The sequence below is a fragment of the Falco rusticolus genome, chromosome 9 (genome assembly GCF_015220075.1).
Source record: "Falco rusticolus isolate bFalRus1 chromosome 9, bFalRus1.pri, whole genome shotgun sequence".
NCBI lineage: Eukaryota > Metazoa > Chordata > Aves > Falconiformes > Falconidae > Falco > Falco rusticolus.
In genome coordinates, this window is record NC_051195.1 from 19328799 (window position 1) to 19355947 (window position 27149).

The 27149-nt window shown below is 51.3% G+C and overlaps 1 protein-coding gene across 1 annotated transcript in view; it reads right to left on the reverse strand.

The window, feature by feature from the left end:
* LOC119153497 (cadherin-23-like) overlaps positions 1 to 27149 on the reverse strand; it is a 67540-nt gene that overhangs the window by 10871 nt on the left and 29520 nt on the right. The window contains exons 7-12 of the mRNA XM_037400075.1: positions 20895 to 21044; positions 19959 to 20117; positions 4911 to 4975; positions 3923 to 4160; positions 3152 to 3257; positions 2639 to 2766 (exon numbers count right to left, since the gene is read on the reverse strand). Coding sequence (XP_037255972.1) covers positions 2639 to 2766; positions 3152 to 3257; positions 3923 to 4160; positions 4911 to 4975; positions 19959 to 20117; positions 20895 to 21044 — 846 coding nt within the window. The remainder of the gene's footprint in view (positions 1 to 2638; positions 2767 to 3151; positions 3258 to 3922; positions 4161 to 4910; positions 4976 to 19958; positions 20118 to 20894; positions 21045 to 27149) is intronic.

The window sequence follows — 27149 nt, forward strand, 5'->3', positions numbered from 1 at the left end:
AGCAATTGCTCGAAACATCCCTCAAAACAGATTTCGGACCAGTTTAAGCTCCCCCAGGGAGGCTTTAAATGCTGTTTAAATAATGTTAAGAATCTGCCTTAAATGAACCAAACCCAAACCACCTACGAAGGGAAGGATGGAGCTGCCAGGACATTAAAACACCGTTATGGACTTTGCTGTTTCCCTCGGGCTGCTGTGGAGACGTTTTCTACCTGGAGATCGCTGATGGACCTACAGTATCAGCTGCTCCTGCTGCCACTGAACTTGATATTTGAGGCAATTTCACATGCCAACGATGCCCATCGTACTGCAATTAAATTGCCATCCTCTGTGCTCGTTGCTGGAAGCAGGTGGTCTTTAATCAGCCTTTACATCACTCGGCTTTCATCGTGCCTCCTCTGAGGGTGATGAGGAAACTGCTGGCTGCCTGGGGTGCTGTCCTCACCATCCCGCCTCCTCCTCACAGAGCCAGGTTGGGGTCACCACCCCAAGGCAAACCCAGGTGCCCTGGGTAGGTTAAAGGCAAAGGAAATGGACAGCCTGAGCATGCATCCACATTCCATGTGCAGCCGGACCTGGGTGAGCTGCACAGCGGTCCAGGCTGGGTGGATGCAAGCCAGAGCAAACGCTGTGCCATTTTGTTAGTGATCCTGAGTTCATCAGGCCGTGCTCTGCACGGCCATGGCCCAGAAAGCCAGCTCCTGGGAGGGCAAGGGCTCGCTTCTGGCCAGCTCTCCATCTGGCCGGAGCTGGCGTGCACCTGCCTCAGCGTGGCACATGGCTTTTCTACTTGAGAAGGACATTTCCCACTTGAGCAATGTGAACTCCAAAGGTTTCTGCTGCAAACCTTCCCGTGTGCCTCCTGTGGCACCCACAGCGATGCCAGACCCGACCCGGCATGCTTCCTCTGCTCCCACGGGAGAGGGCATCCGCTAACCAGCTAAAAACAGTTTCCCATATTCCCCTGAGCCTCAGCCTTCCTCCCTCACCCTCAGACAGCCACCATCGCATCTTCAAAGTTGCTGAGAATCGCAGATGCTCACGCTAAGCACACAGCCCCCTTCCCTCCAGATGTATGCATGCTGTAAGTCGCTGGCTCACCGCCCTGAACAGGGCGTCAGCGGCAGGGAGTGAGGCAGAAACTTATTAGCAGTGATATTTCCCCGGATCCTGGCGTGGCGCGTGCTATTAGTTCTGATTCGGCGGCTCCCTCTACAAAAGCGTATTGTCCCCTAATGGGAAATCTACAAGGCAAGTTTGACTTCTTTATTAAAAACCAACAACCAAAGGATGAAAAAAAATTACCTCCCTCTGCACTCGCTCTCATTCTGCCTTTTCACGGCTCTTGTTCCTCAAGTGCCATTGTGAAACACTTCCTCCTCATTTTCTTTCTATTTTCTGCTTTTTTTGTCTTTTCTTTTTCCAATTAAGAGAAAATCCCTTTGGTTCAGAGTAGGAAAAGTGACAGCTACCCAGAACCTCAACCTGGAGGAGATGACCCATCAAAGTGTGGTCTTTAGAAAGAGGCGTTTATGCTATCTAAAGCACAGCACGGGAAGGATGTATTTAACGACCACTAACCCCTTCGGCACAGCCTTATTCCCTCTCTCCCAAGCACAGTGAGGGAGCTGAGGAAAGGCAGGCTCATGGGACTTTGTTCCCAACCTACAGCACCGAGGACTTCGTCTTCTTCATCTTCCCAGACTGACGCTGCCACCAGCCTGGCTTAGATCCCATCACCGCAAGACTGACGGGTTATCAAGCAAACTGTCTCCATCGCTGATACGTCCCTCCAGGTGTCTTCAAACCACAACGTGCCTCAAAATGACAATCCAATCTAATCTTCCTGAGGAACACTGTGATGCTTTCCCTCTCCCGGCAGCAACCCCTCCTCGCGGGGGTTTGCACCTATGGCAGCACGTGAGATGCATGGCAAAGCCTGCAGCCTGGCCGGGATAGCCAGCATTGGGCAGATACACAATCAACTGCTCGTGATTGATTCAGGGACTGATAATTTCCAACTCTACAAGTGCTAACGTGCAGCCAAAGCTCTCCCCTCCGCATCAGAGGTGCAGTGAGCACCTCTGGCTACGGGGGTGGAGGGGAAGAGCATCCCAGTCAGGAGTTCCCTGCTGGGTGAGAAAGGTTTACTGGGTGCTCAAGGAACCTCCCCAGTCAAAAACAAGGGCAGAGGGTTGATCCCCACCCCGTCCCAAGCTCTGCTCCTTGCCTTGCAGTTAGCTGTGGCTCCTACCATATTACTTCCAGGGCCACATTACTTCCAGTGGCTTCCCTGCACATTTTGCACGGCCGAGGAGAGGGAGGAGGTGCATGAGGTCAGGACGGCCCGTCTGCACTTTTCCATGGTGACACCCCCTCAGAGACACTCTCACTCACCCTCTGTCACTCAGACACTACCAATGTCAGGGACAGCATTTCTTTAACCAATACGTGTATGACACACATGTACGTGAGACATATATGATGCATATATACATATATGAGACACACATAATTGCAATCCACACATACACATCCACAGGGCGAGACAGGCTTGCTGGGTTATTGATGTATTAACGACACTGCGACGGAGCAATTGCAGGGAAACCACAACAGAATCATCAGCCGCTATACTTACAAACACCTCGATGGTGACGGGGACGGTGCTGTTGAGCGGTGGGTTGCCAGCATCCTTGGCCATCACAGTCAGGTAAATAACTCCGTTGGCCACCTGTTCATAGTCGAGGGGATGGTTCACACTGATCACTGAAAGTATGCAAAATGGGGCAGTCAAGGGGGGCATTCACACACTGAACAGGGTGGTGGGCAGGCTTGGGGGGTCGCCCATCCACATCACCTCCCCAGGGCCAACAGTAGCTGCTTGAGTTGGCAATGCACCAAAGCCACGAGTGCTGGGCGTTACTGAGCTCCTTGCACTTGCATGACCTGGAGTGGCATAACCCATGGAAACATGGCTCCGCAGCGGATCGGCTGCAAAGCACCATGTTGCAGGCCAGGTCGGAACAAGCAGAGAAGCTGCTGGAGCAGCTTCCTAAAGCCTCCTGACAGGACTGCTTGCAGGGGTGTGAGTGCAGCCCAAGCTGCTGCTGCTGCTCGTCAAGGGCAGCGTGGTCCTGGGACCAGCACTTACCTCCGTACCCTTCTGACACTGTGATGTCAAAGTAGTCACGGAAGGCAGATGCATGCACGATGCTGTACGTGATCTGGTTGTTCGGAGGGGAGTCCTCATCAGATGCCTAGGATGTGAGCAGAGGGAGTAAATGAGCATGGGAGCTGTGCCTGTGGTGTGTAGCAGGAGAGAGCCGTGGGGCCAGGAGATGCAGGCTGGGCCTGAGGAAAGTGGAAAAGCGATGGAGGAAGATGTGCTCGTCAGAGGCCCTGAGGGGTTTTGTAAACCAGCTCTCCTCCTATCCTGCCTCCCAGGAAGGACTCAGCCAGTCCTCCTCTCCCCCCTCCCTATGGCACTCATCTGGCTTGGCTCATGGAGGGAAAGTCATGCTTTTGCATTATGGCAGTTTGTTCTTGTGCTGAAGGAGAAAATAGCTTCCCGTACGTTCCTTCCCTCCACAGCAGAGGCTTACAGCTCCACCAACAACAGAGAACCTTCCCCTCCGTGCCTGCTGACTTTATTGGGTACAGTGAGATGATGTGGAGGCAGTGCCTGTGCCCTGGGAGAAGCCCAGGTCCTGGGGATGCTGTACAGGCATGGGACTTACAGGAGAGGAGGAGAAGGGAGGCAGCTGATGGCTGCAGCACTGCACGCAGTTGCACTTTGCAGTAAAGCACCAGGCAGTTTTTAGGAGGGATGCAGGAGGGATGGCCGCAGGGGTGGATGGGGACCTATCCCACTCTCACGTCCCCGCTGCACATCCCAAGCGGAGGAGCTGCTCCTGTCCCTCACCCGGAGCCGGACCACCTGGGCGACGGAGGGCTCGTTCTCCCGCAGGGCCCCCAGGTATGCCTCCTTCTGGAAGGTGGGGACGTTGTCATTGACGTCGAGGACATTGATCCTGACGCGCCCTGTCGTCTCCTCCCCGCCACCGTCCCGGGCGATGACAGTCAGGGTGTAGCGCTGTGTGGTCTCAAAGTCCAGCCGAGCCGTCAGGAGGATTACACCTGTGTCCTTATCCATCGAGAAACTGAGGGGACAGGAAAGGAAGGGGAAAGTCCTGGTGACCACATCCTAGAGATGGAGCGATGGGGTGCCAGCAGCCTGACAGGCAGCACTGTAGTGGGTGAAGTTCATGACTTTCTTCTGAGGGATATTAGGACCCAGAGCATATTCAAGAGCTTAGCGCAGGTGAGGGGGTAAAAATCCTCAGTGTGGCTCTACAGCAGGGGTCCTCAAACTCTTTAACCAGGGGGCCGGCGCGCGGATGAAGCGGCAGGCAGCCATCTGCGGCTGCTTGGTTTCCCCCCCAACCCCCGGCGGGGGGGTCTGTAAATACCGGGGGACGGACTGAGGACCCTGGGGGCCGTATCCAGCCTGCGGGCCGTAGTTTGAGGACCCCTGATCTACAGGCAGAGAAAGTGGATTCAGGGGCCCCCAGATCCTTCTGCTAGGCAGCCCACACGCCTCCCCCAGCTGCTCACCATGAGTGGGTTGCACGCGATGCTCCAGGGCCAACAACTTGCTGGAAAATGCGTTTATTGGTCCCAAGCAATGCTGGTGCCTGTAGGTCCTGATTTAGCAAAGTAATTAAATGTGCCGAGCACCAGGCATATGCTCAAGTTAACTCAACCCTTTGGGAGACAGCATAGTGGGGTTTCCAGAGTTTCTCTCACAGGTAGGACATAACAAATACTCTTAATTGCCACGCGACTTCTTAGCAAGGTTAGAAGAGTTTTCTGAAGAATCAAAGTCATGCCAGTGGTTCAGTCACACTCACCGGTCAGGGTCATCGCTGAAAAAATAACTGACTTTCCCGTATGTGCCCACATCATTGTCAGTTGCCTGAAAAAATAAGTTAATTATAAATGAAGGTATTTATGGGAATGTTGCATTATACACACCAGTGAATCCACTACATCCTCTTTACCTGCTTCTACCCAGTGCAGACCTTGTGTGCTGCTGTTTATCACCTGAGAGATGCAGGGCTGGGGCTGTCTGCGCCCCCCTGGGTTATCCTGCACGTCCCTGACTTGCAGCCTGCTCTAGATAACAGCCTTCCATCGACATCTCTCAGTATCAATCCCAAAACCTTTGGCAGAGGAAAATTTTATGCTTACTTACTTTCCCTGACATACTAAGCTAACCTGGGAAGTGCATGTGAAATAAAGATTTCCAGGGACAATTCTTGCAGGCTGCCCATTCCTGGACCCATGAAGCCAAAAGAGTCAGCACACCACATCCACAGCTCTTACCATTCCACGTGCATTCAGGGCTGGCAGCATGCCGGGGTCTGCGGGGAGAGAAATAACAGCCTATCCTGCTTCAAAATTCCCCCCCACCTCCAAATTAAAATACAGACCAGGAAAAGCAAGGAGAGAGATTTAGACCTTGCTTTCCACGAGCAGCTCCTGCTGGACAACCCTTCTAGGGGTTCAGCCTGCTGCAACCCCACTGATGGACCGATGCCTCTCGGGATGCTGCGGCGTGGGCGTGCAGCACCGGCTCTCAGCCGAGCCGCTGCCGGTGGCAGGACTGGATGCACATACCCTGCCGCCAGCTGCTGAAGCTGGAGCAGGCTGGTCACGGCTAGGCAACCAGCACCTTCTGGGGACGGTGTGCAAAACTTGGTGTGTCAGCTCTGGATGAGCAAGGCAAGATTTATGTATGTTTTAAAGTCTTTTCTCTAATGAATATATAAAATATGCATGAGCGGCGGCAGGAAAAAAGGAGTAGAAAATTTCATTTTTAGGTGAGAAAAGTGGAATACAAGCCCCAAAATATACTTTTTCTCCCCCAGTATATTTTCTAAATTGAGTCCTGTCTGGATTACTTAGACACCAACAGGTCTGTGAAAAAAGCAGGGTCAGAGACACATTTTATGTCCAAATACCAGTGAAAGGCTGTATTTTAGGACTGGCATGGAACACAACCCGTTCCTGAAACCTTCCTGATTTACCGATGGCCTTGATTACCCTTGACAGCAGAGTAGGAGCTTGAGTACATCAAACTGCTTTACCCCGTGTGCTGCTTACCTGCCACACCATGGGGTGGCAGAGAGGAAAAAGGCATTAAAACTAGCCAGGATTAATTCATTTTTTTTCTCCCCAAATGCTCCCCCAGCCTGAGTGGTAAATTCCTGCTGCTTTACACCAGCTGAAGGGTGTGCTGGTGGAGCCAACCTTTCAGATCCACTGATTTTGCTGGTTTTCCTCTCCACTGCTAAAGTGCAATTAACTTTTTGCATGCATAGCAGCTGCATTCAGTAAAATGGAACAAACCTGCCAAAACCTGCCCCAAGAGATGCACCTGCTCCTGGAGGGCAAGCCCCCTCTGGGGTACATCACCCTCCACAGAGAACACCTATGAAGGTGCTCCGTCCCAGACAGAGCCTAGGTGCTTTCCTGAATGGAAGGGGGGTTAATCTACTATCTGCCCACCCCAGCCTTCCTCAGCCAATTAATACTAGTATTAATCCCCCTTCCTAACACTTGCCACCAGCCCAGGTGGGCGTGAATCGTGGTGGCAAACTCCCAAAGCATGACTGGGGTTGGCCAACAAGGGCCCTGGGTCTCCCCTCTCAAAAATCCTTGAGTGCTTTGAGCATCCTCAGCATTGCCTGATACGAGCCAGCCCTTGACCTCCCAGCCAGGATTTCTCCCAGTGTTACTTCTGTGCCCATTAATCCCTAAGTGGTTGGTGCGAGAGCAGAGCCCAGAAAGGCATTTTCCAAGCACCTGGATCAGCTGGTGATAAGATAATGATTTACAGGGGGCCATGACAGTGCGACAAAGCACAGGCAAAACTAATTCCCTTCATTTGGCCCCATACAATTGCACTTGTAAGTGTTTATTGTGGTGACAGACAACACTGGGAAAGTGTAATTTTCTTCTGCCAGGGAAAAAAATATAGGGAAGAGGAAGGTTAAAAGAAGGTTAGCACAGAGCTGCTCAGCATGGGAGGCAGCGGGACCCTGGGGAGACGAGCCAGGAGGGTGGGCTCGACTCTGAGCTGCAGCAATGCTGGACCAGCCAAAAGCACCAGCAAGGCAAAGCAACCCACTCACGAGGAGCCAGGAGGCCAGGCAGCCTAACTGTGCCCTGTACACCACCTCACCAGTCGGGCTAATTAATTACCCCGATTTACACCAGGAGAGGTGGGAGGTGATGCTTGCTTGATGGCTTTTCTGGCAACTGAACATCATGGACATAATGCAGGGCAATGGAGCAGGTTACTTAAGCGTGACAGGGAATATGCAAAAAGCAAAACTATGCACGCTCAGCATATTTAATTTTGGATCTATGCTTGTTTCCGCATTACCAAACTTCTTCCCTCTAAGGGTAAAAAAGATGCTCAGATGCTTGAACCCCTGGGGAGACAACACACACCCACTTTGCAAAGCAATCCCAAGGGCTCCCAGGGAGCACAGGAGACCCGCATGCAGAATATTCCAAATCCCACCAAGCCGGTGGCTTTGCGGGGCCTTTCGCAATCCCTGAGTACCAGCTGTTTTCCTGCAGCTTGCCCCCCTTGCCGACTGGTCCCCCCCGGGCACGCATGCATCCATCCCCACAGCCCGGGGATGAAAGGCATCTGGCTGGAAGTTTCCCAGGGTTCCACCTGGAGAAGCAATCAAATGGCTTTTACGGCTGCTCCTCTCCTGCCCAGAATATTAAAGTAGGATTTGCCCATTGGAGCCTGCAAAAGGGCAGGATGAAAACACAGGTCCACATCTGTACTCTTATGAGCTGTCACCAGCACAGACCATTTCTAAAGAAACTACATTTGCGCAGCTAAACTCTGGGAGAGCGGCAAGAAAAGAAAGCCTGGATAACACAAAGGATTAATTTACTGAGCTGCAGCACAGTGTGCGTACCCAGCACGTGAATCACAGGCACACAAAAATACCCACAGCCCAGATCTCCATCGATCTCCCTCCCCCACACACAAATATTTTGGATGTTTCCCTTTCGTTCCCACCAAGGGCCATCATGTCCATCCTTCCCCACCAGCTCACAGGCCAGCAGAGCCAGAGACAAAAGCAAGGAGCCAGCAAGTGGTTCTGCTCTCGTGGGCAAATCTGCAGGAAAGGGCATGTCGTCCAATTTGTTCGGGAAACAATAGCAATGTTTGACATGTCATCAGGATTGATGGAGCAGAAATTTACATGGGAGAATTCAGTTTTAAACAGCTCCACGGAGCTTTGCCGGTAATGGTTTCGACATTCATCATCCGCCAAGCCCCACTCAATGACTCCTTAAACTGCCCGAGATTAACTCTACTCACAGCAGCTTCAGGGAGCACGGCAGGAGGAGCGGGGAAGGGCTTAGAGAGCCAAGAAGAGCCTTTCAGGGCAGTGCGGATCCCCCGCGGAGCCCCTGGGAATGGCAGTCCTCCCCCCCAGAGCAGTCAGACAAGGATGAGCAGCTGGAGGTTGGTTGCAGGGGTGAGCAAAGCGTGATGGAAGGACAACTTGTTGCTGTCTGGATGAGACGGTCTGCCATGTCCTGCCTGCCTGAAGAGGGCCTCTGCCGGCACCAAGGGAGTCAAACCCCTCCACACGGGGCTGCCGGAGTGGGTCCCAGCTGGGTTTGTTCTCATTTGCCCTCTTTGTTTTTCTCTTCCTTACCTTGCATGTAGAAGCCAGGAAATAAAAATTGATGAGCAGCAAGTTGCTTTGGCCAGAATCTCTCTGCTTAAAAGAGTTGTAGCAAGAAAGCAATTACAGAACATCAAAAAGCTGTCAGGGTACCAGAGTGACTGGGCGTGAGTCTCATCCTGCCACTGCCTGCCTGCTCCCGTGGCCACACCAGGGGGGCAGCAAGGAGACCAAGGCTCCGCCACTCCGGTAAGATGCCTGGGGCTTGGGCCACAGGATAAAGCAAATGGGAGGGGAATTCCCATCTGATTCCTACTTTTTTCCAGTTTTCTAGGAAAATGATGCAGATAAGGTTGCTCCTTGAGGCAGATTGGGCAGCCATGGGCTGCTCAGACCCATGGTACAAGCAGCACAGGGTGGGGAGCCATACCCTGTCATCACGCTGGTTTTTGGAGCCACCTAAACCTGCATGTGTTAAACAGCAAACAACCCTTCTTAAATGCCACTTATTGCAATCTTCAGGTCCCGAGGGAGTAACAGCTAACCTCTGGTATCTACCGAGACTGGGATTTGATCTGGGGGAGAGAAACATGAAGGGCCAAGAGCTTCCATGAGAAGCAGCTGCCAGGCTGCAAAACCAGATCGAGAAAACCAACGGAAAACCTACTCGAAGTCATTACGTGGAAAACAGCTCTGACTGGCATCACCCGCCCTGATCATGCTCTTTCCCAGGCATTTAAAGAGCAGCTGCCTGGTGGGAGGTGGCAATCAGGCAAGAGTGGAGCCGGTGGCAGGCCAGCGTCATCGTGCCAGAGCCCAGTGGCATGATTAGCCTGGAAGGAGGGAGATAGGAGTAGGAGGGAGACAGGAGTGGGGAACCAGAGCAATGCTGGGGTACCACTTCTGCCACATCCCTAGCAGCTCCAGACCATGGTCCAGCTGGGAGCTCAGTCACCACTAGTGACCCCAGAGGGCTGCACTGAACCTGCCTTGAGGGGGGGAAAAATAGCCAATCAACCCCCCTGGGAACTGCAGAGCTTTTCCCCACCTCTTCTGCCAGCCACCGGGGAAAACAACAGCCTCCTTGATTGTGTTTTATAACAGCGTTCCCTGCAACATCAGCTCCTTGCAAAGCGAGGTTAACACTTGCCTGGGCAGCCTTGATTTAGCAGAGAGTAATTTACTGTAGCCGGGCTGTTGCAATATCTGGAGACCAGGGTTTCAAACGCGAGCTGACAGAAGATGGCCCTTGAGTGAGAGCAGCAGGCACATCAAGCATGGGTTTTCACTGTGCAAGATGACACCAAGACCATTTAGACACCCACCTCGGTGGGTTTTACTGGAGCTCTGCGCTGGAGCTGGGTGCAAGCACTCCACTAATGAACCGTATTGATTTCATATTCTCCTGTTGTCCACCTAAATGGCAAGTGGCACATCGGATAGATTAAATAACCACACAATTGCCTGGCCTGACATCTCACTTTGCTGTTGGGCCTCTAATAAATTTTACAGCCCAGCAAAACGGAAGAAATTAAGGTCAAAGTCTGGTGGAAGAAATATAAATCCCCAATGATCTCTGAAGTATTCACAAGAGCTTCTGGAAGCCAGTCGTGCCTCCCACCATCTGCAATTCCATTTAATCCAGGTGCCGAGCATCATCTGGGGCACAGCAGGGAGAGGGGGAAAAAAATCAAAGGAGGGGGGAAGAGCCGAACTGGTTGTTGCCTGGAGATGGACATGGACATGTTGAATCCCAAACTGGAGAAATGGAATGGCAAAGCCCAACCTTTGTCCAGCAGGAGTGAAGATAATTCACCCTGTAACTGGATGCAGCCCATGGTTGCTTCAAGTGTGACTCAAACCCAGCCAGAGAGTAGGCTTTTCAGTTTGTCAGCAAGGGGTAGCAAGCCCAAAACACATCCCTGCCAGGCACAGGCATTCCCAGAGAGAGCAACAGGGATGCTCCTTGTTCAGCCCAAGAAATACCATAGTCTGGAAGCCGTAGGCTGAGCTCTTGGAAGACAACATTCTTGCTCCCCAGGAGCTGGAAACTACACCCAGGTCTCAGTCAGACACCAAGCAGGCACTTCTCAGGGGTGTTTTAGGGGACAGAGAGCCTTAGCTTTACTCCTGTGACTGGAAATAGCAAAGGAGAAGATCAAGCAAAGCTTATGGCCCAAGGCAGAAGCAGCCTCTGGGTGGTGCGATGGATCTCAGGAGGCTGATTTACACATCTCATGGCTCCCAAACAACTGGTTTGGGTAAATTATCCTCCCCTTAACACCCCAGCAGCAGCTCAGCAGCAGCACAAGGAACTGCACAAGGTCATCTGTCCACAGGGTGACATTGCCTCTGTCACAGCATTGCTTCGGCTAACAGCACCCGCTGGGTGCCAGTTCGCAAGGGAGCTCTTTGCTCGAGGAAACAGAGCCCTAGCTGGTTTGGGAGAGACATGGGTGCTAGTGGCAGGGCCGGAGTCAGCTTAGAAAACAAAATCCCAGGAGAAAAGCTCTGTGGGAGCTTTGCAGGTGGGAAAGCACAACAGTTGCCCTTGCTCAGAGGTGCACAGTTTGAGAGAGGACATACCGAGGTGAAGGTGCTGATTGCCCTGAAGGGACTGCTGATAAGGACATGTGAAACTGGGATGTTCACATGGCAGCAAGCATCACCTTGGGAAAATATTCTCCCTTCGTCTCCCAGCCACCTTTCAAATCACCAGCCAAAGCCCACAGCAAGGGAAAACCACTCAACCCTGTCTCCTACTGGGAACACTGAGTAGGGTGGGGGAAATCCTGCTGCCTGGCTTGTGTTCTGCTGGATGGAATTTAGACAGCAGCAAGTCTGGATTTGCTCCATGTTTTTCTTTCTCAGCCCACAGTCTGGACTTGCTTTTTTGGGGGGTTGGGGGGCTATGATTTTGTTTTGTTTCTCCTACCCCTACGCTTTAGCTGTGCATTTATCCTGACAGCTCCATCAGGACAGGGAGCGGCTGCAAAAGCTGCAGTGAGTGTCTCTCCTCAGCGCTCAGGCTGTCATGACTCCTATTCCACCCTATTTCGGTTTTACGGATTGATATTTAGATTAAAGAGATAAACACAGCCAAAGAGCACTGGGCCCTGACAGAAAGATGAGGACTTCAGATCTGTCAATCACACTGCTACCTGGTAACCCCCTCCTCCCCTTCTCTTTATTTACAGAGCTGGGTTGATAAGAATATTTAACAGGAACAAGGAGCGCAAGCATATTTTTATGTTTTTAATAAAACAAGAAGCGAGCAGGAAGACGACAAGCCATTCATGTTTAACTTTCCAGGCAATTTGGAATCATCCACTTTGATTATTTAACTATTTACTGTTTCATGTATTTGCAGTTTTCCTCTCCTCTTGCAGATAAAGGATTCAATTTTCTTTTAAGCAGTGGGGAAATTGGAAGAGATTTTGTTCTGTTTAAGCACAGCTGGAGTCGAAGCACTTTGGGGGGTGGGGGGGGTCTGAGAATAACAAGATCAATTAAGATGCTAAAGGAGATGGGGGGGGGGGGGATTGAGAACAACAAGATCAATTAAGATGCTAACAGGGAGGGTTAGCTGTGTGGGCCAGGGAGGGGAGAAGGACTGGAAGGAGGGACAAAGCCCAGGCTTGGAGGACATCCGAAATGTTTTCCTATTTCCATCAGTGACCTGTGAACTCGCCCCTGCTTTCCTAAACGTCCTCTTCCCATGCCTGAGCCCATCCTCTGCAACATCCAGCTGGATGTTTGGCTGGCAGTTCCCCATTACCACCTCCCTTGCATTCACCCTCCCCATCAAGGGCTCTCTGATACATTTTCTGTTCACTTCAGGCAGAAAGAAAGGATGGAGGCTGACCTGGAAATCCTGGTGTTTGACCATCCTTTACTCCCCAAACCCATGAGGGAAGGCAGGGGAGGTGCAAGCTACTTCTAACACAGGTGCAGGGGGTGACTCCCTGTAGAGCAGAACACACACACCCCCCCCCCCCCCCGAGAAAAATTTAGAGGGTCAGTCAACTGCAAAAGGTTGAGAAGCCCTGCGCTACCCTCACAGCAGCAGCAGGGAATGTTGTCCTGCTGACCACCAATGCCCCATGAGATGATGGACTGCACCACTCTCTGGTCCTAATGCTGGGAGAGCACCCCAGGCACCACGGATGGGGCACGGGATAGTTTATCTCTGACTCCCCACAGAAGCTGAAAGTATGCTCATCGCTGGAAGCCTTTTAATCTATCAATTGATTCGTAAGGCATTTCCCCACCTCACTCCCTGCTCTGACAGGCTATGTTCCTTACTCCATGCAACCCTCCCAAAATCGGGAGCAATATAGGCTTTTCCCTCAGGGCTGGTCCACACAGTCACCAGCACCAGCAGCTCAGAGCTACAGCTAGCCTCTCCACTCAACCTCTGCAACCACCGCTGTTTAACTCAGACTGTTTCTGTGTCCTGTATTCACTTTTTCTCCAAGAAAAAGAAAGGGAATTAAAAGCTTTGGACATCATCAAGAAACAAGACAGTAGGAACTACATGGACGTTAGGGGAAAGTGGGTGTCTTTGGCCAGGGATGGAGGGATGCAGGCTGGGGTGAGACCTGAAGGCTGCACAGGCAACTGGAGGAACCTCCCCAGGTTTGCAAAGCCTCATCCCACATGCACGTGGAGTAGGACAAACCCAGAGGGATGCAACCCTCCCAGGCACCCCAAAGCTGCCCTGGGACTGCTACAAAGCTCCAGGCCAGGATGCAGGAGCCCAAGGACCATGGCATCCCTGTTCCCCGCCCCCCCCCCCCCCCCAAAACTCATGCCATTGGCAGGGTGATGGCTGATTGAGAAAGCGATTTGCATTTTAAATAGGTGCTTATTGATGTCTGCAACTCTCCTTCCCAGGGTGAGAAAACTACATTATTACTTTCTTGTTGACTGGCATTTACAGCTGGCTGGAAAGAAGGGGAAAGAAAATCAGGCCAGGATCGATTTTCCCATCCCCGATGTGAGGCCAAAGAGAGATCGAAGAAGCAGAAGAAAACTGACAGCTGGGTGGTAAAGGAGAGAAACTTTGCCAACCAAATTAAAGGCTGCATTAATGAGGAGAGCAATAGAAGGTTAATTAGCGCATTTACTTCATTAGGCTCTTACTAACAAGGCTTCTCCCAAGGAAGTGCAGTGGCAGGGAGGGGGAAGATGAGAATCCAGGTGAATGGATGTGTCAGGGATGATGATCAGGGAGGGGACAACCCGTGGAGGGTAGCAAAAAGGGACTGTTCAGGAATGCGAACCAGACTCTCTCTATATAAAACAATACATACATACACATATATAAGAATACACAGGCTAATGCATTTGTAAAAAAGACAGGGACCTTCTCTTCCCACCCCACTCTGTAAAACAATCTGAAACTCAGAAAAAAAACCCCAAAAAGGGAAGTGGTGTTTTTTTAAAGCACAAGACTGTTTTACAAATTCAGGTTATTGAGACCCTAGGGAACACGGTGCTTATTTCACCCACCTTGCTGCATACCACAAGCTACAGAAAAACATTCCCACACTGAAATCGATGCCTGATGGCACTGCAGTTTATAGTCTGAGGTGTGCGGACTGCTGGAGGTTCTCAGACTATTCCTGAGGGTCTGCAAAAGATAACTTGGGAAAGCACACCAGCAGGCTCGTCCAAAAATGCTGTGGAAGTTAGAGGGACATTTCAAAGCTCTGAAAAGTCTCAGCATCCCCTTCAGACTTTCTAAGGGTGGTTGTCACGGGGAGAAACCCAGCACCATCCCAGACCAGACGTACTTCTAGGTAAGTAGGACACCAAGGCAAGGCAAAGAGCATAACCTCGCAAGGATGTGGGAGGATAAGGTCCCAGGGAGAAGGCAGTCACTAACGCAGCAAGGATTTGGGGCAGATCGCTATGCAACCATCCCAGGGAGGTGTCGACACCGTTTTCAAAGCGTAGCTCATCTGATCCGCACCAGAGAGAGGTGCCTGAATGGGTGGCTGCCTTGTCTGACCTGGCCTGCATAAGAGCGAGCTGGTAGGAGAGCATTGGTAACCACAGGGCTTAAAGGCCCTGCTGGGAGCTGCTTGCGTGGGGGTTGAAGGTGGGCAGCTGGATAATGCACTCCCTGCAGACTGCTCTGTGCCTCCCCCGCCTCATCCCAGCCGTTTGCCGGGGAGCGTGGGCTGGGAGGGGGGCCACACAGCAGCCTTCCCAGCTCGCTCCTGCTTGCCAGCCAGCTGATGGAGCCCGCAGCCACCGATCCCAGCCTGCGCAGCCACGCCAGACCAGGGCAAATAAAGCAGAAAAGAGGGATCACGGAGCTAGGATTACTTTCCACACTTCCCTGGAGAACCATTTTTCTCCAGACCCTTCAAGGCAAATCAAATGCACTGTGTGTTAAAAACAAGTTACTCTTGGTTTGTTTGGGCTTTAATGATTTTGGTTATCGGAGCTTTTCAGGAGGACTTCACTGTGCAGATCCATAGTGCACGAAGAGCTTAAGGAGACCTCCCGCCCCTTAATTCTTACCTTTTTCTGGGTCTTCTTAGGCCTCCTCACCATTCCTCCAGGTCTAGCAAATACATCAGCAACAGAAAGCAAAGCACGCACCTGTGCCATCATGCAGGTCCTGGTTTTTGGGAAGCTGGCACCACACTGAGCCCAGCTCACAGCAGCTGCTCTCAAAGCAGCAGCGTCTGAAGGCAGGTTTGGAGGGGCACTGGCTCTCCGCTCCACCCATCCCAGTACTCAGACCCTGCAGTCTTGCAAGGCAGCAGGACCCAGGCATGCCACAGACTCCGTGCAACAGGGGCCAATACCTGCTTGTACCTCCCCTGCTCTTCCCAGCCAAGCATCCTCCACCACACACAAGAGGCACGGCTGGTGCCAGAGCCCCAGCACCCCACTGAAAGGACAGGAGGGGATGCTGGACTGAATCTCACTCCTCTTCTCCTTGTTGTGGGGAGCTCACTGGAATCTGGGCTGGGTCATGGTGACCCCAGAAGCAAGGCCATGTTTTCATAGCTTCTTCCACCCAAAAAAGTTTCTCAGCTGAAAGCTCCATGTAGTGCCATTGACTCTCCACCTCCCCAGGTCACAGAAGAGCTCCTCGTGGGGGCCCCACCACAGCTAGTGGAATGCGAGCTCAGGGGACTGCTTTCAAAGCCTCCACATCTGGGAAAGGAAGCAGCAGACATGAGCAACCGGCATCAGTCCTCTTCACAGCCATGGGGCATAGAGGACATTGAGACTTTTCTTTCTGCTCTCATCTCAGCTGATGTGCTACACGGGGGCTTGTGAAACAGTGATACTACACCCTGCTGTCGGCAATGAGGCAGTTTAGAGCAGGATGGAGAGTAGCAGTAGCATGGGGACACATGCCTGAGGGCTTCTGCTGCCTCTGGACTCAAACAGAACTAATGGACTGGACCCACTTCATACTCTGTAGTCCCAGACCTCACCCCCTTCCCAGCGCTCTGTCCCAAAGCAGAGGGCATTCCTTCTGGGTCTCCCTGCTCCCATGCAATTGCTCTTCCCCTGTAGAGGGGATCTGCCCTGGGAATGTCACTGTGCCTGACCTCGCTTCCTGCAAGGCTTGTTTCAATACTGTTAGAGTAAGGCATGGATGTTCGGACTGTACCCTTTTATCCATCCCTCCATCATCTGCCTGTTGATTTGTCCTTCTCTGTAACAGATACAGTTTCCATCTGGTCTGAGATCTGCATCTGCGTCACTACTCCAGCAGCTCATCCTCTCCTGCAGCTACTGGCTTCCCAGCTGGGAGAGACAGGGCTGGAGATACCCTCCTCTCTCCTGCTCCTCTCACCCCAGGAGAAAACCAGTTGTTGGGACCTTCTGCCGGCACCCATTGAAAGCCACCAACTGCCCAGGCAGCACTTGGCCAGAGCTGTCAGGGACCCAGTTAATTTAGGGTGCAGTATACGTTCTTGTTGCCTCTTGTTCCTAGAAGGCATGAAGTTATACCAGCTGCCTGCTTGCTCAAGAAGTGTGAAATTCTTTCTCTGACCTTTTCTGTTATGTTATTAAAAGGCTTCATGGCCAGTTGTTTCAGAAAAAAAATAAAAAAATTGCAATATCTGTTGGTAGCTGGGGCAGAACTTGCCCATATCTTCAGGCTGAGCGCTGGTCACCTCCCAGCTTCACCCCTGCCCTGCAGCAGGAGCGTGCTGCTGTGCAGGAGCTCTGAGCCTCTCCAGCCCAGCTACCCCTGTGCAGCAGGGCCTGTGGCAGGGGAAAAAAAGAAGTTTGCATGGGAAAAGGCCACTAACTGGGGCAGAGACCCAGACAGCCTGCTGAAGGCTGCAATGCATGCATAACTCCAAACTGCAATGATTTCTGTTATGGGGCAACCTGGAAGCTTTGACCAGAGTAAGGATCCCTTCACACTGATCTCTGCAAAAGCACACGCGCAAGCCACCTTTGGCCTAAGTGGCTTATCAGGTGGGTAAAGAGCAAGGAGGCAGGGAGAAGGCTGCCTTTGGGCATACTGCAGGCTGCCTGCACAGGGCAGGAGCCATTCCCGTCAAGCCTAGACTCTCCAGCTGTTCTCGTGCAAGCAAATTACTATTGGAATCTATATGATAAATGCCTTTCACGGACAGAATTAAACAGACAAATGGATGGATGCATGGACAGACAGGGAATCAGCAGGAATGCAAAATAGAGAACAAAGAGCAGACAAACAAAATCTTAGAGGGCGGACAAGGCTGTGCTGTGCCAGGGAAGTAACGGAGATCTGCGCAGGAAGCTGCAGGGGCGTGCATGGGAGCCCACGCATCTCTGGGCAAAGGGAGGGAGGCAGGGAGCAGAAAGCAGGCAGGGGCTCTGGGTCCCTGCTGGCTGCCTGCACTTCAGGTTGTTTTACAGTTGATTTATACATGTAACAGGCAATGTTTCTCTGCTGTCACTGACATTAGGAGCTGAAATGCTGCAGGGATGAATGGCCATTTGTCACCACAAATGAAGTCTGCTTGCTCCTTTTTTTTGCCTTTCCATTTCCAGCTGGCCAAGCAGAGGGCAGCGGGGAAAGGGCGGCAGCAAGGAGTGTGCTGGCTCGGCAGGGCAGGTTCACTGTTCCTCCCGGGTTATGAAGGAAGCCCCTTCCCTTTGCCTACACCCACCCGACCATGCACACCCAAGGGGGGCTACCAGGTAAGAGCTTGCTGGAAGATACGCAGCCAGCCCAGGGTCTTCTGGGCTGCTAGGAGTAACTTCTCCTTCCCTAGGATGTTGGGCTGGGCAGATCATCAGCGATCTCCCATTGCCTTGGCCCCCATGGTTTTAGCTGCTCACCTCCCTGCTGGGAAAGAGCTGCAGGCGCTGCTCTGCACTGCCAGCTGTGTTTGGCCACCACCGGCAGGAAGCCTCCTGCCATCCTTCAGTAACTGCTGGTCCAGCCCATGCACTCCCCTGTTCATCCCAATCTCACAAACCTCCTGGTTTGTCCTTAGCACCCTGGAAACCCACTGGCCCTCCAAATGCTGGCACAAAACCTGCACTTATTTGCACAAAGAGGCATTTTGCAGCACCGAGCAAGGGGGGGGCGGGGAGGGGGGCAACAAGAGTCCCCTTTCATGAGGACGTCATTCAGCGGCCACCAAAGAAGTGCGCGGTCCACGTGGCTGGCCAGGCTTTTGTCAAAAACCCATCCCTAACCCCTACGGGTAAATACCCCTGAAGTGCTCCTAGGCAAGCAGAAAAGAAGGAAAAAAAGAAAAGGGAGAATTTATTAGCAAGGAAAGCAGACTTTTTGTCTGTGGCACGTGGGACAGTTGGAAAGGCACCACGCAGTCGTGCAGTGCCGTGGAAGCAAGCAGAGGGCTGAATCTCGAAGGCGAGTGGCAGCAGCGGGAGGAGCTGGTACTTTATGAGGATTGTTAAAAGTTTGGGATCAGCTGGGAGGGCAATCTGGATTTCCACGCTAATTGCATCCATTCTGATTTATCATAGAAGATTCAACTCCTGGCATTTTGCATTCGCTCGAAATGCTGGCATAGCTGGAAGTTGGGGAAAGAGGAGACGCAGTAACAATCTCATTGTTTAGTGTCTGATGGCCTGACTAGCTAAGCATCTGCTTGAAATATTAATAACTGTCAGATGGGAACAGCTCAGGGGCTCTATACAGTTTCACACCATCTGTTTGTAGAGTAAACACACTTACGCACAGGCGCATACACCCAACCCTTTTGTCAGGGCTTTTATTCTCTGGATCGGCATGCCTGTGTGGAGGGGAGACTGGGGGCTGCATCCCGGCAGAGCGGGGAAAAGGGAGGAGCCGGGAGGGCAGCCTGAGAGGGAGCCAAGCTAAACCATGTACGACAAACGATAGCAGTAATAACACATCCAAAGCCTAGCAGGGGTTTCGATGCTCTCCACTTTGATATCTCCTGTCCCAGAGCAGCTTTGCTTCTTTCTTTGACTATTTTTCAGTGCAGAGTTTTGTTCTGGTTCTTGCTATGCCCCACACTGGCACTGATATAGACTGACAGTGTCTTCACGCACCTGGAAACGTATCTTCTCGCCATGGATTCTGGATGCTTCCACTAACCTACATGGGAGTGACAAGCCTTATGGAAATGCCCCGCTATTGTCACCGCCTCTGTCTGCTGCACCACCATTCTGCTACCAGCCATTTAATACCACACTCTGCTAAATACAGTCATTCCCCTCTTTTTCCACCCTTCACCCTTTTATTGGCTCAGTTGACCTCAATTTTGTTGAGGAAGTTGGTGCTTCCAAACAAGGCAGTGAGAAAACCCACGCTGAAAGACAGAAGTTGGGTGTTCACTCTCACTGATGAAATGACCAAATTCAGAAGGTACCAGAGCATCTTTTCCCATAAGTAGTAAGCTAAGAGAGAGGCAGTGGATATGTGATGAGACTGAAGTACTCAGTGGATTGCACGCAGTGAGGAGGAGGGAGAAGCAAGACCATGACCACTGGGATCAGTGTCTGCAGGAGAAGCTGTTGTCTGCATATGAGACCTATCAGTGCGGGACATTCCCCAAGTTCCCAATGTGGTGGGAACCACGCATGTCTCCCAGAGACCAGGGAAGGTCAAAACATCTGCTCCAAAAGCCCATGGGAGGGCTACAACCCACCGCTAGCATCTCCCACCACTCCCTTACCAGGCTCCCCAGCCCATCCCTTGGTGACGGGCACCATGGAGCCAAACGCAAAGAGAGCCAGGATGCTCCTACTCACGTGGACCTGAAGGACAGTGGTGCCCACAGTGGTGTTCTCAAACAGGCTGACGTTGTACAGAGCCTTGCTAAAAATAGGGCGGTTGTCATTCTCGTTGATGAGGTAAATCTTCACACGCGCGAAGCCAACGTGGTCTGGGACACTCTCATTTGCAAAGAGCTGGGCAGAGGTGGGAAGCAAAGGACAAGGTTGGACACACTGTCTGCAAAGCTTGGTAAAGTTATCTATTCTTTTTTAATGCAGAAAACAACACTCTCCTGAGCTCCATGCTCAGTGCTAACCACCAAAGCATAGCTGCTCAAAAAACAGAAGCAACCTCTTTCCCTCTCCCCCAGGAGCTGCTCGGCTCTGGGTGACCTCAGTCCTTGGGCGAGTCAAGCATCCCGCACCACCTGCCCTGAACAGTCCTAGCCTTTGCCTGGCAAACTGGGGAACCGGGACCTGCCACCCCACTGAAACCGGGAGAAAGGCTAGGAAAGCTTTTGCTCATCTTTCTCCATGGGTGGTATGAAAGCGTCTCTGCAGGACTGGTGCAGTGTAAGCCTGCTTTGTCTTCCCTGTGAATTCACGGCTCAGGCAGAGAGCAAGACAAAGCTGGAGCAGGAGGCTGGGGAGAGCTTTGGTGCCTGATCGGTGCACTTAAAACTAAGTTTTATACTCTATAAAGCCTTTACAGCCCCATGACATAGCAAGGGGGAACATGGTCTACTTCGGCTCTTGCAGCAGAGCTTTCAGATCTTGGAAACAGGGAGAAGATGCAGAGCAAATCTCTTCCCCCACATCCTCCTTTTCTTTATTATTTCCATTTTTTGGCCATTTTGTAATGCTCTGAAGTTTCATCGTGTGGATTAGAGAGAGGAGAAGCATGGTTTCTGATCACTCATAGGTCACACTTAAAAACATGGCCATCCCATAAAGCAAGAGGTGCAGCCTTACCGAAAATTCGTAGCGAGGAATGGTCTCAAAGTCCAGTGGCACCGCCACACGGACGCGGATGTCTGCCTTCCCCTGGATAGAGGTCGGCGAGATGATGAAGTGGTTGGAGTTGTTGCCCACCAGGTAAACCTCAAAAATGCTGTTGGGTCCCTGGGAAGGGAAGAGAGGAAGGTTTGACAGTGACAAAGGAGTAAGGACCAGGCACAGTCCCCAGGTAAGGCTGTGGGCACCAGGGGCAACCTGGAGGCAAGCGCAGGACAAAAGCACTGACCCTGCTGCAAAGCCTGCGCATCAGGTGCAAACTTCCAAGCGCCAGCAGCTTGGGTACAGCCCTTTGCCTTCATACATGCAAAAATGCAATTATTGGAGACGTAGGGGAGCGTTTCTCTGCTTGGGTTTGGTTAACCGAGTGATAGGGTTTGGCACCAACCTTAAGCACTCTTTGTTGCATTTTATTATGCTTACTGGGTGTACAATGCATGTGAACTCTATGAATCTTCTTTTCACGTGCACCCATTTTATACAAAATCTATGTGCACATGAAAGGAATGCATCCCTGGGATGAACCTGCACTGCACACAGCTGGAGGGAAAATCCTTTTTACTGTTCTAAGAGCCACACACTGCACAGGGTATCACACACCTGGATTTCACTGCCTTGTGCTGCGGTCCCAGCATGGGTACCTCTCCCATGCAGAGGGCTCTTTCTAGTAAGGCAGCTCAAACTGTGAAGTGGAAAACTCCTCTTCTCCCAAGGCTTGGCCAGCAAAGCAGCAGGACCACCAATATACTGACAGCAGCACTTTAGGACCCTCGCTCCAGGCACAACAACCCTTCCCAAAGCACGGCCCAGTAGAGCACGTGAAAAACAAGTCCAGAAGCTGCCAGAGCTGAATTTCCAATTTTTCTCGAATGACCTCCCACCTATCAGAAAAAGGGACCAATTAAATGCTCGAAGGGGCACTAATAGCGAAAACTGGCTAAGTGTGACCACTGAGAACCAGTGACACAAGAAGAATTCCCTCCCCTGCACCCCCCAGCAGCCTGTGGAGCTGTGGGCAAGCTGAGCATCTCTGATAGGAGCAAGCCCCAAAGGGTACCCACTGCCCCAGGAGCCCAGAAATGCTCAGCTGGTGGACGGCGGGGAGCCAGTATCCCTACAGAGAGAAGAAAAGGGACCTGTCTTAGGGCAGACTTAGCTCCTTCCAAAAGCTGTTTTGCTGGCCAGCTGGGAAATGCCAACCTCAGCACAAGTGAGGGATGCTCCCTGACACTGGTACAGAGCCTGGGAGGAAGGGAGCAGATGATACAGAGAAAGGCAGGAGGAAGCATCACTCCCCAAACCATATTTCACACCCTACCCTTCAGATGCCAATTTATAACAAATGAACATTTTCCACCAGCAACAAAAAGCCATTTCACTGAGGAATTTCTCCCCAGCTCTAGTGTTGAGCCCTTGGTGTCTCTCCCAGGGCCCGGTGCCCTCTCCACAGTACATGAAAGCACCTTTCAGTGCCCTCCCCACAGTACACGAAAGCACCTTTTGTGGTGGCAAGATGCGAGGGATTTTCTTGGAAGCAGGAGAGAAGCGAGTTTGTTGGAGCCATGAGATAAAGGTTGAAACATCAAAAGAAATCCAAGTATTTGTGGGAAGAGAGCTGGGTGGATTAATTCCCCTCCAGCTGGGGAAGGAGATCAGCCTCCAGATACCCACCATCCCTAATTAGCAGCCCCTCAAGTGCCTCAGTCTCCCCATGTGAGGTCTGGAGAAGGGGAATACATCTGCCTCTCGGGAGGGCTGCTGCAAGTTGCCACTTATATATTTATTCGGCTATTTATTTTTTTGTTTCTGCCCCCATGCTGCTTTCCTTGCTCCTGGTTCCCGGAGCCTGCGAGCCCCCTGCGGATGGCTGAAAGCAAATCTGAATATTCAAATTGTTATCAGCTGCCCAGCAGAAGGGGCTGGCTCAGCCCGGCTCACAGCTAGTACCCTCTCTGCTCTGGAGGAAGCCACAGGGAGCTGCTTACATTTTCCTCACCCCTTCCTACCTGCTCCTGCCACCCAGAGCAAACAACGGATCTGAAATGTGTTCGTGAAGAAGAAAACCAAGCGCTATCTCCCCAGGCTTGCAAAGGTCCTGGTGTGCAGTGGTGGGCTCACGGTCGAGCATCATCTCTTTGCGGTGCCAAGGACAAGCATGGGACGCACTGGTGTGCTATCGGTGCATGACCTGCTTTACCTGCTCATTTCCCCCCTCCAGCCTCCTTACCCACCGTCTCCTGTACTGCTCAAGTTTCCCCCCCATCACTGAAAACAAACTGGCTCCTTTGCCTTCCTTTGGAGGCATAAATAAACGAGCAGCCTGCCAAGGCTTAGCAACCCTACAATAATAAACCCGTCTGCATGCGCTTTCCATCCAAAACAAATTGAGCCATAAAGAAACAGGCTTCGGAGGGAAGTTCGCTATTGCACAAAGCTGGGACACAGCCGCACATTTCCCAGCTCATCTCATCCCGTGCCAGTGCGTGGGGCCAGCACTCACTATGGCTTGAGGCTGCTGCCCGTTGCCTCCTTCCCAGCAATCAAACCTCCTCCGAGCCATAGCCGGCGCCGCAACTGATGGAAATTTCATGTCAATTCAGCTAAAAGACAATCGTAGCTGCAGTTGGGTGTAATTATGACTTTGTTCTTTGCGTGTGTACTCCTCGGAGCGTGTAATAGGAGCCGCATCGTGTCCCTGCTGCCACCATGCCAGCATCAACCTCATGCCGATACTCAAGTTCCAAAAAAGCAACCACTTACTGATCTACCCCAAACGCTTCATAGTAGAACAATTTGTGACAGGCCTGTTTGCCAGCCCCACATACCCAATATCCTCCTTAAAATCCAGGGGGTTGGAGCAGAGGGAAGACCATCCCTGGGCACAGCCAGCACAGCATGGACCAGCAGGTAAGGGCAGAAACTCAGGTGTGAGGCTGTGAGATGCCAGGAGGTGGGTATGTGCATCCCTCCAGAGGTCAGTCACAGGCACCATGTGGGCCCTGCTTAGGCACCTGCTACGAATCACGGCCAAATATTTGCTCTCCCAACCCACAAGACACGCTCACAGGGCATGGTTCACCACAAATCCAGGAACCCCTTTTCACAGCAGAAGGCCAGGAGCAGCCACAGCAGCTGTTCCAGCTTTGACTGAGGATGCATCATAAGCTTTATCCCTGCTTTTTCACCCAACATCGCCCACTGGCTTCATCCATCACTCTTGCTCCTACTCAGCCCCTTTCTCATGGGAGTGCACATAGAAATGCTTCAGAAATCATTCAGCCTTCCACCAGTCAAAGCAATTATTTAGCATCACTTACCAGTGGCTACGCAAAAAACTCAAAGTGAAAAAAAAAAACAACAACCCAAACCCCTAGACAATCAAACCACCACTTCCTCAACCATACCATTCCCTGAAATCACCAAGGTGCACAGGTAGGTTGGTGGCCTGCAATCATTTTCAGCACAAAGTGAGCTTAGATTTTGGAAAAGCAGCCTGGGATCCTCAGTTTTCTTCTCTTCATGCCGACACAGTACAGGGCTGCCTTTGGTTCTCTCTATCCTAGCTCAGCTGCAGCTTGCTTTTACAAAAGGGACAGCCCTGTCTTTCTGAAGCATAAAATCCAGTGTTAACTCCAGCTTTCCTCCCAGCCACTTTCTAGGCACAGGCTATTACCTACAAAAAGCTGAGGAGTGTTTAATAGCTCTCATTCTGGCAAGTTTGCAAAGAAAGGAAAGTGCTAAGAGTTCAGGAGTGGTGGAGGAGGAAGGGGTGGAAGTGTTTTTTTTTTAAAAAAAAGCAATTAGTGCCTCTTTGTATAGTTTGGATACCTTATGCCTGGGGTTCTAGCTAGTCAGAAACAAATAAAGCTTAATCCTTCCTTTGAAAACAAACGGCATAAAGAGGGTTATTCTCTCCACCCACTTCAAGGCATTTAACTCGACTGCTCTGAATAGCCTCTCCAGAGTTGCCTGCCTCTCTCCCACTGCCCAACCAGCCAGCCCAGGCTCCCAGCACCCACTGCTCACCCAGCACATGAGCACGACAGTATCAATAACCCTTTGGAGGGCTCACTGGGCACAGCTGCTCGTCCCCTGCATCCCTAAGGACCCCACTGGGGTCGTGTGTGATGCAGGATGCCTGGAGCAAAATGGTCCCCTGCCTTTCCGATCCTCCTCCCCACGCTGGCAGCCCTTTTCTCCTGTCTTTCTGTCTGTCCAAAGTGTCAGTCCTTTCCCGCTCCCCCACTCCTGGAGGAGTTTTCTCCTTCCCCATTCTCCCCAGGTTATCTGCTGAATTCCACACACGCCTGCACAGACGGGATCAATCCGAGGCTGCCTCGCCTTCAGCTTATCTCTGCTCCAAATGATTGATTTTCCCTCTTTAAGGGTAATTTGCTGGTGAATTCCATGTATTGCAAAAACCCCTGTGAAATCTAATTCAGCCCGACTGGCAGCTGGCACTTTTGGGAGAGAATACTCGAGTGCCGTCAATTCCCCTTTACAGTTCCTTGCTGCGTAGATCATATTTATAGTGCGTGTGTCTGTCATATGCATATATATGCTACGGATGATTCATATATTGCACCTGCACACACATGGGCACATATGATATCCCTATGCGAGTCTCTGATGTAGCTTTAAGCAACAAATACTGCATATTCCCATGGACTGTATTTTCTTTTCTTTTTTTTTTTTTTTTAAATTCCCCATTTATCTTCCTCAATATGCTTATTTTGGAGAATTGTTTCAAAATTATTCTAAAATGTCAGACCATCATACTTGCGCTTTATACAGCCTCTGCCCTTTTCTTCTTCTTCAGTCAACCGCATCAAGGAAAATCAAGTGAAAACCATGGTAGAAGAGCTGGTTTCTCTGGCGTGTCCTGGGGAAGTATGCTGCCATTTCTTTTAATATACTTCTGTACATCCTCTGATGATAGGAAGCTCACATGGGGGATGCCCTGCTCCTTCTCCTACATGGCCAAACCCTTGCCTTCTCCCTAAAATACTGTATCGAGCCACCAGGCTGTAAAGTACCAGCATACCCAGAGAGGATATCCATGTCCCCCATCTCAGCCAGCCCTAGAGCAGATGAGCTGGAGCTAATCAGCCCTCCGAATTAATGTAAACTTATTCCACAGCTCAAGGCTCCTGCTCTCAACCTGGAAACAAACCTTGCTGCAAAAATGGATAATTCAAGGCTTTAACCTTCCATCTCATACACAGAATTTATTTGCCCCTGCTGATCTATTGCAACATGAATGAGAGGAGAATCCAGTCTCGGTGCATATAGATACCAGTCTTCTGTGGTGTCCAGTTGAGAACAAGCTCAGTCTAAATACTGGGAAACTTCCACAGATTTTCTCAAACAGCTTTAGAAAGGTATTCAAGTGGTTTTCTGACTGTGTGGCAGACAGAGAAACTCAGCTGCACAGAAATTAACGCTTTTTTCTTGGTTCATAGAAGGCCAGGTCCAAAACCCTGTGCATACCCTGCGTACCAATTTCTCCTGTGTTCAAGTGTTTTCAATACGCCATAGAGACTGCAAAAAGTAAAACCAGCACAGCTACATGAAAACCTCTTGGCTGCACCCCAAATCCACATCTGGGTTGATCTCAACTCAACCTGGGTGCATCCTCTTGAGATGCTCCCCATCCCACCTCCCACCCCCAGCCAGCTCCTCTTGGAGCAAGGCCATGACCATGTTTGAGGGATGGCATCTGGGAGTTTGCAAGGGACAAACTCAGAGGAACAGGTTTCTCCTTGGAGGCACTCTGCTTAGATACCTTGTCTGAGACATTAACGCAGCCGAGCTCCAGAAAGGCACTTAAACACAGAGGTAAATTCAAGCGCATGCTTTCAAGCGGGCTTTCAAGCATTGCATGCAACATAAATAGGTTTTTAAGTGCTTTGCTGAATTGTTTAATCTAACTCCTTCAAAAAGCAATCATTTAAGTTTGTGCAAAACATACCAGAAGAAAGACAGACCAAAACACCATCATCTGAAAAGGCTGTGTGGACCTAGTTACAAAATACCTTCTTGCTTAACAGCCTTGGCAGCCCACGCAGTGTGTTTTAAGGGCCAGAGGCACGTGGACACCACTTTCCCCAGCTCTACAAAGACACAACCAGAGCATGATGGCAAACAGGTTCCCCAAAGGCACCCAACCCCACAGGACCCCCACGTGCAGCAAGGTTCAGGTGTGGGCTGCTT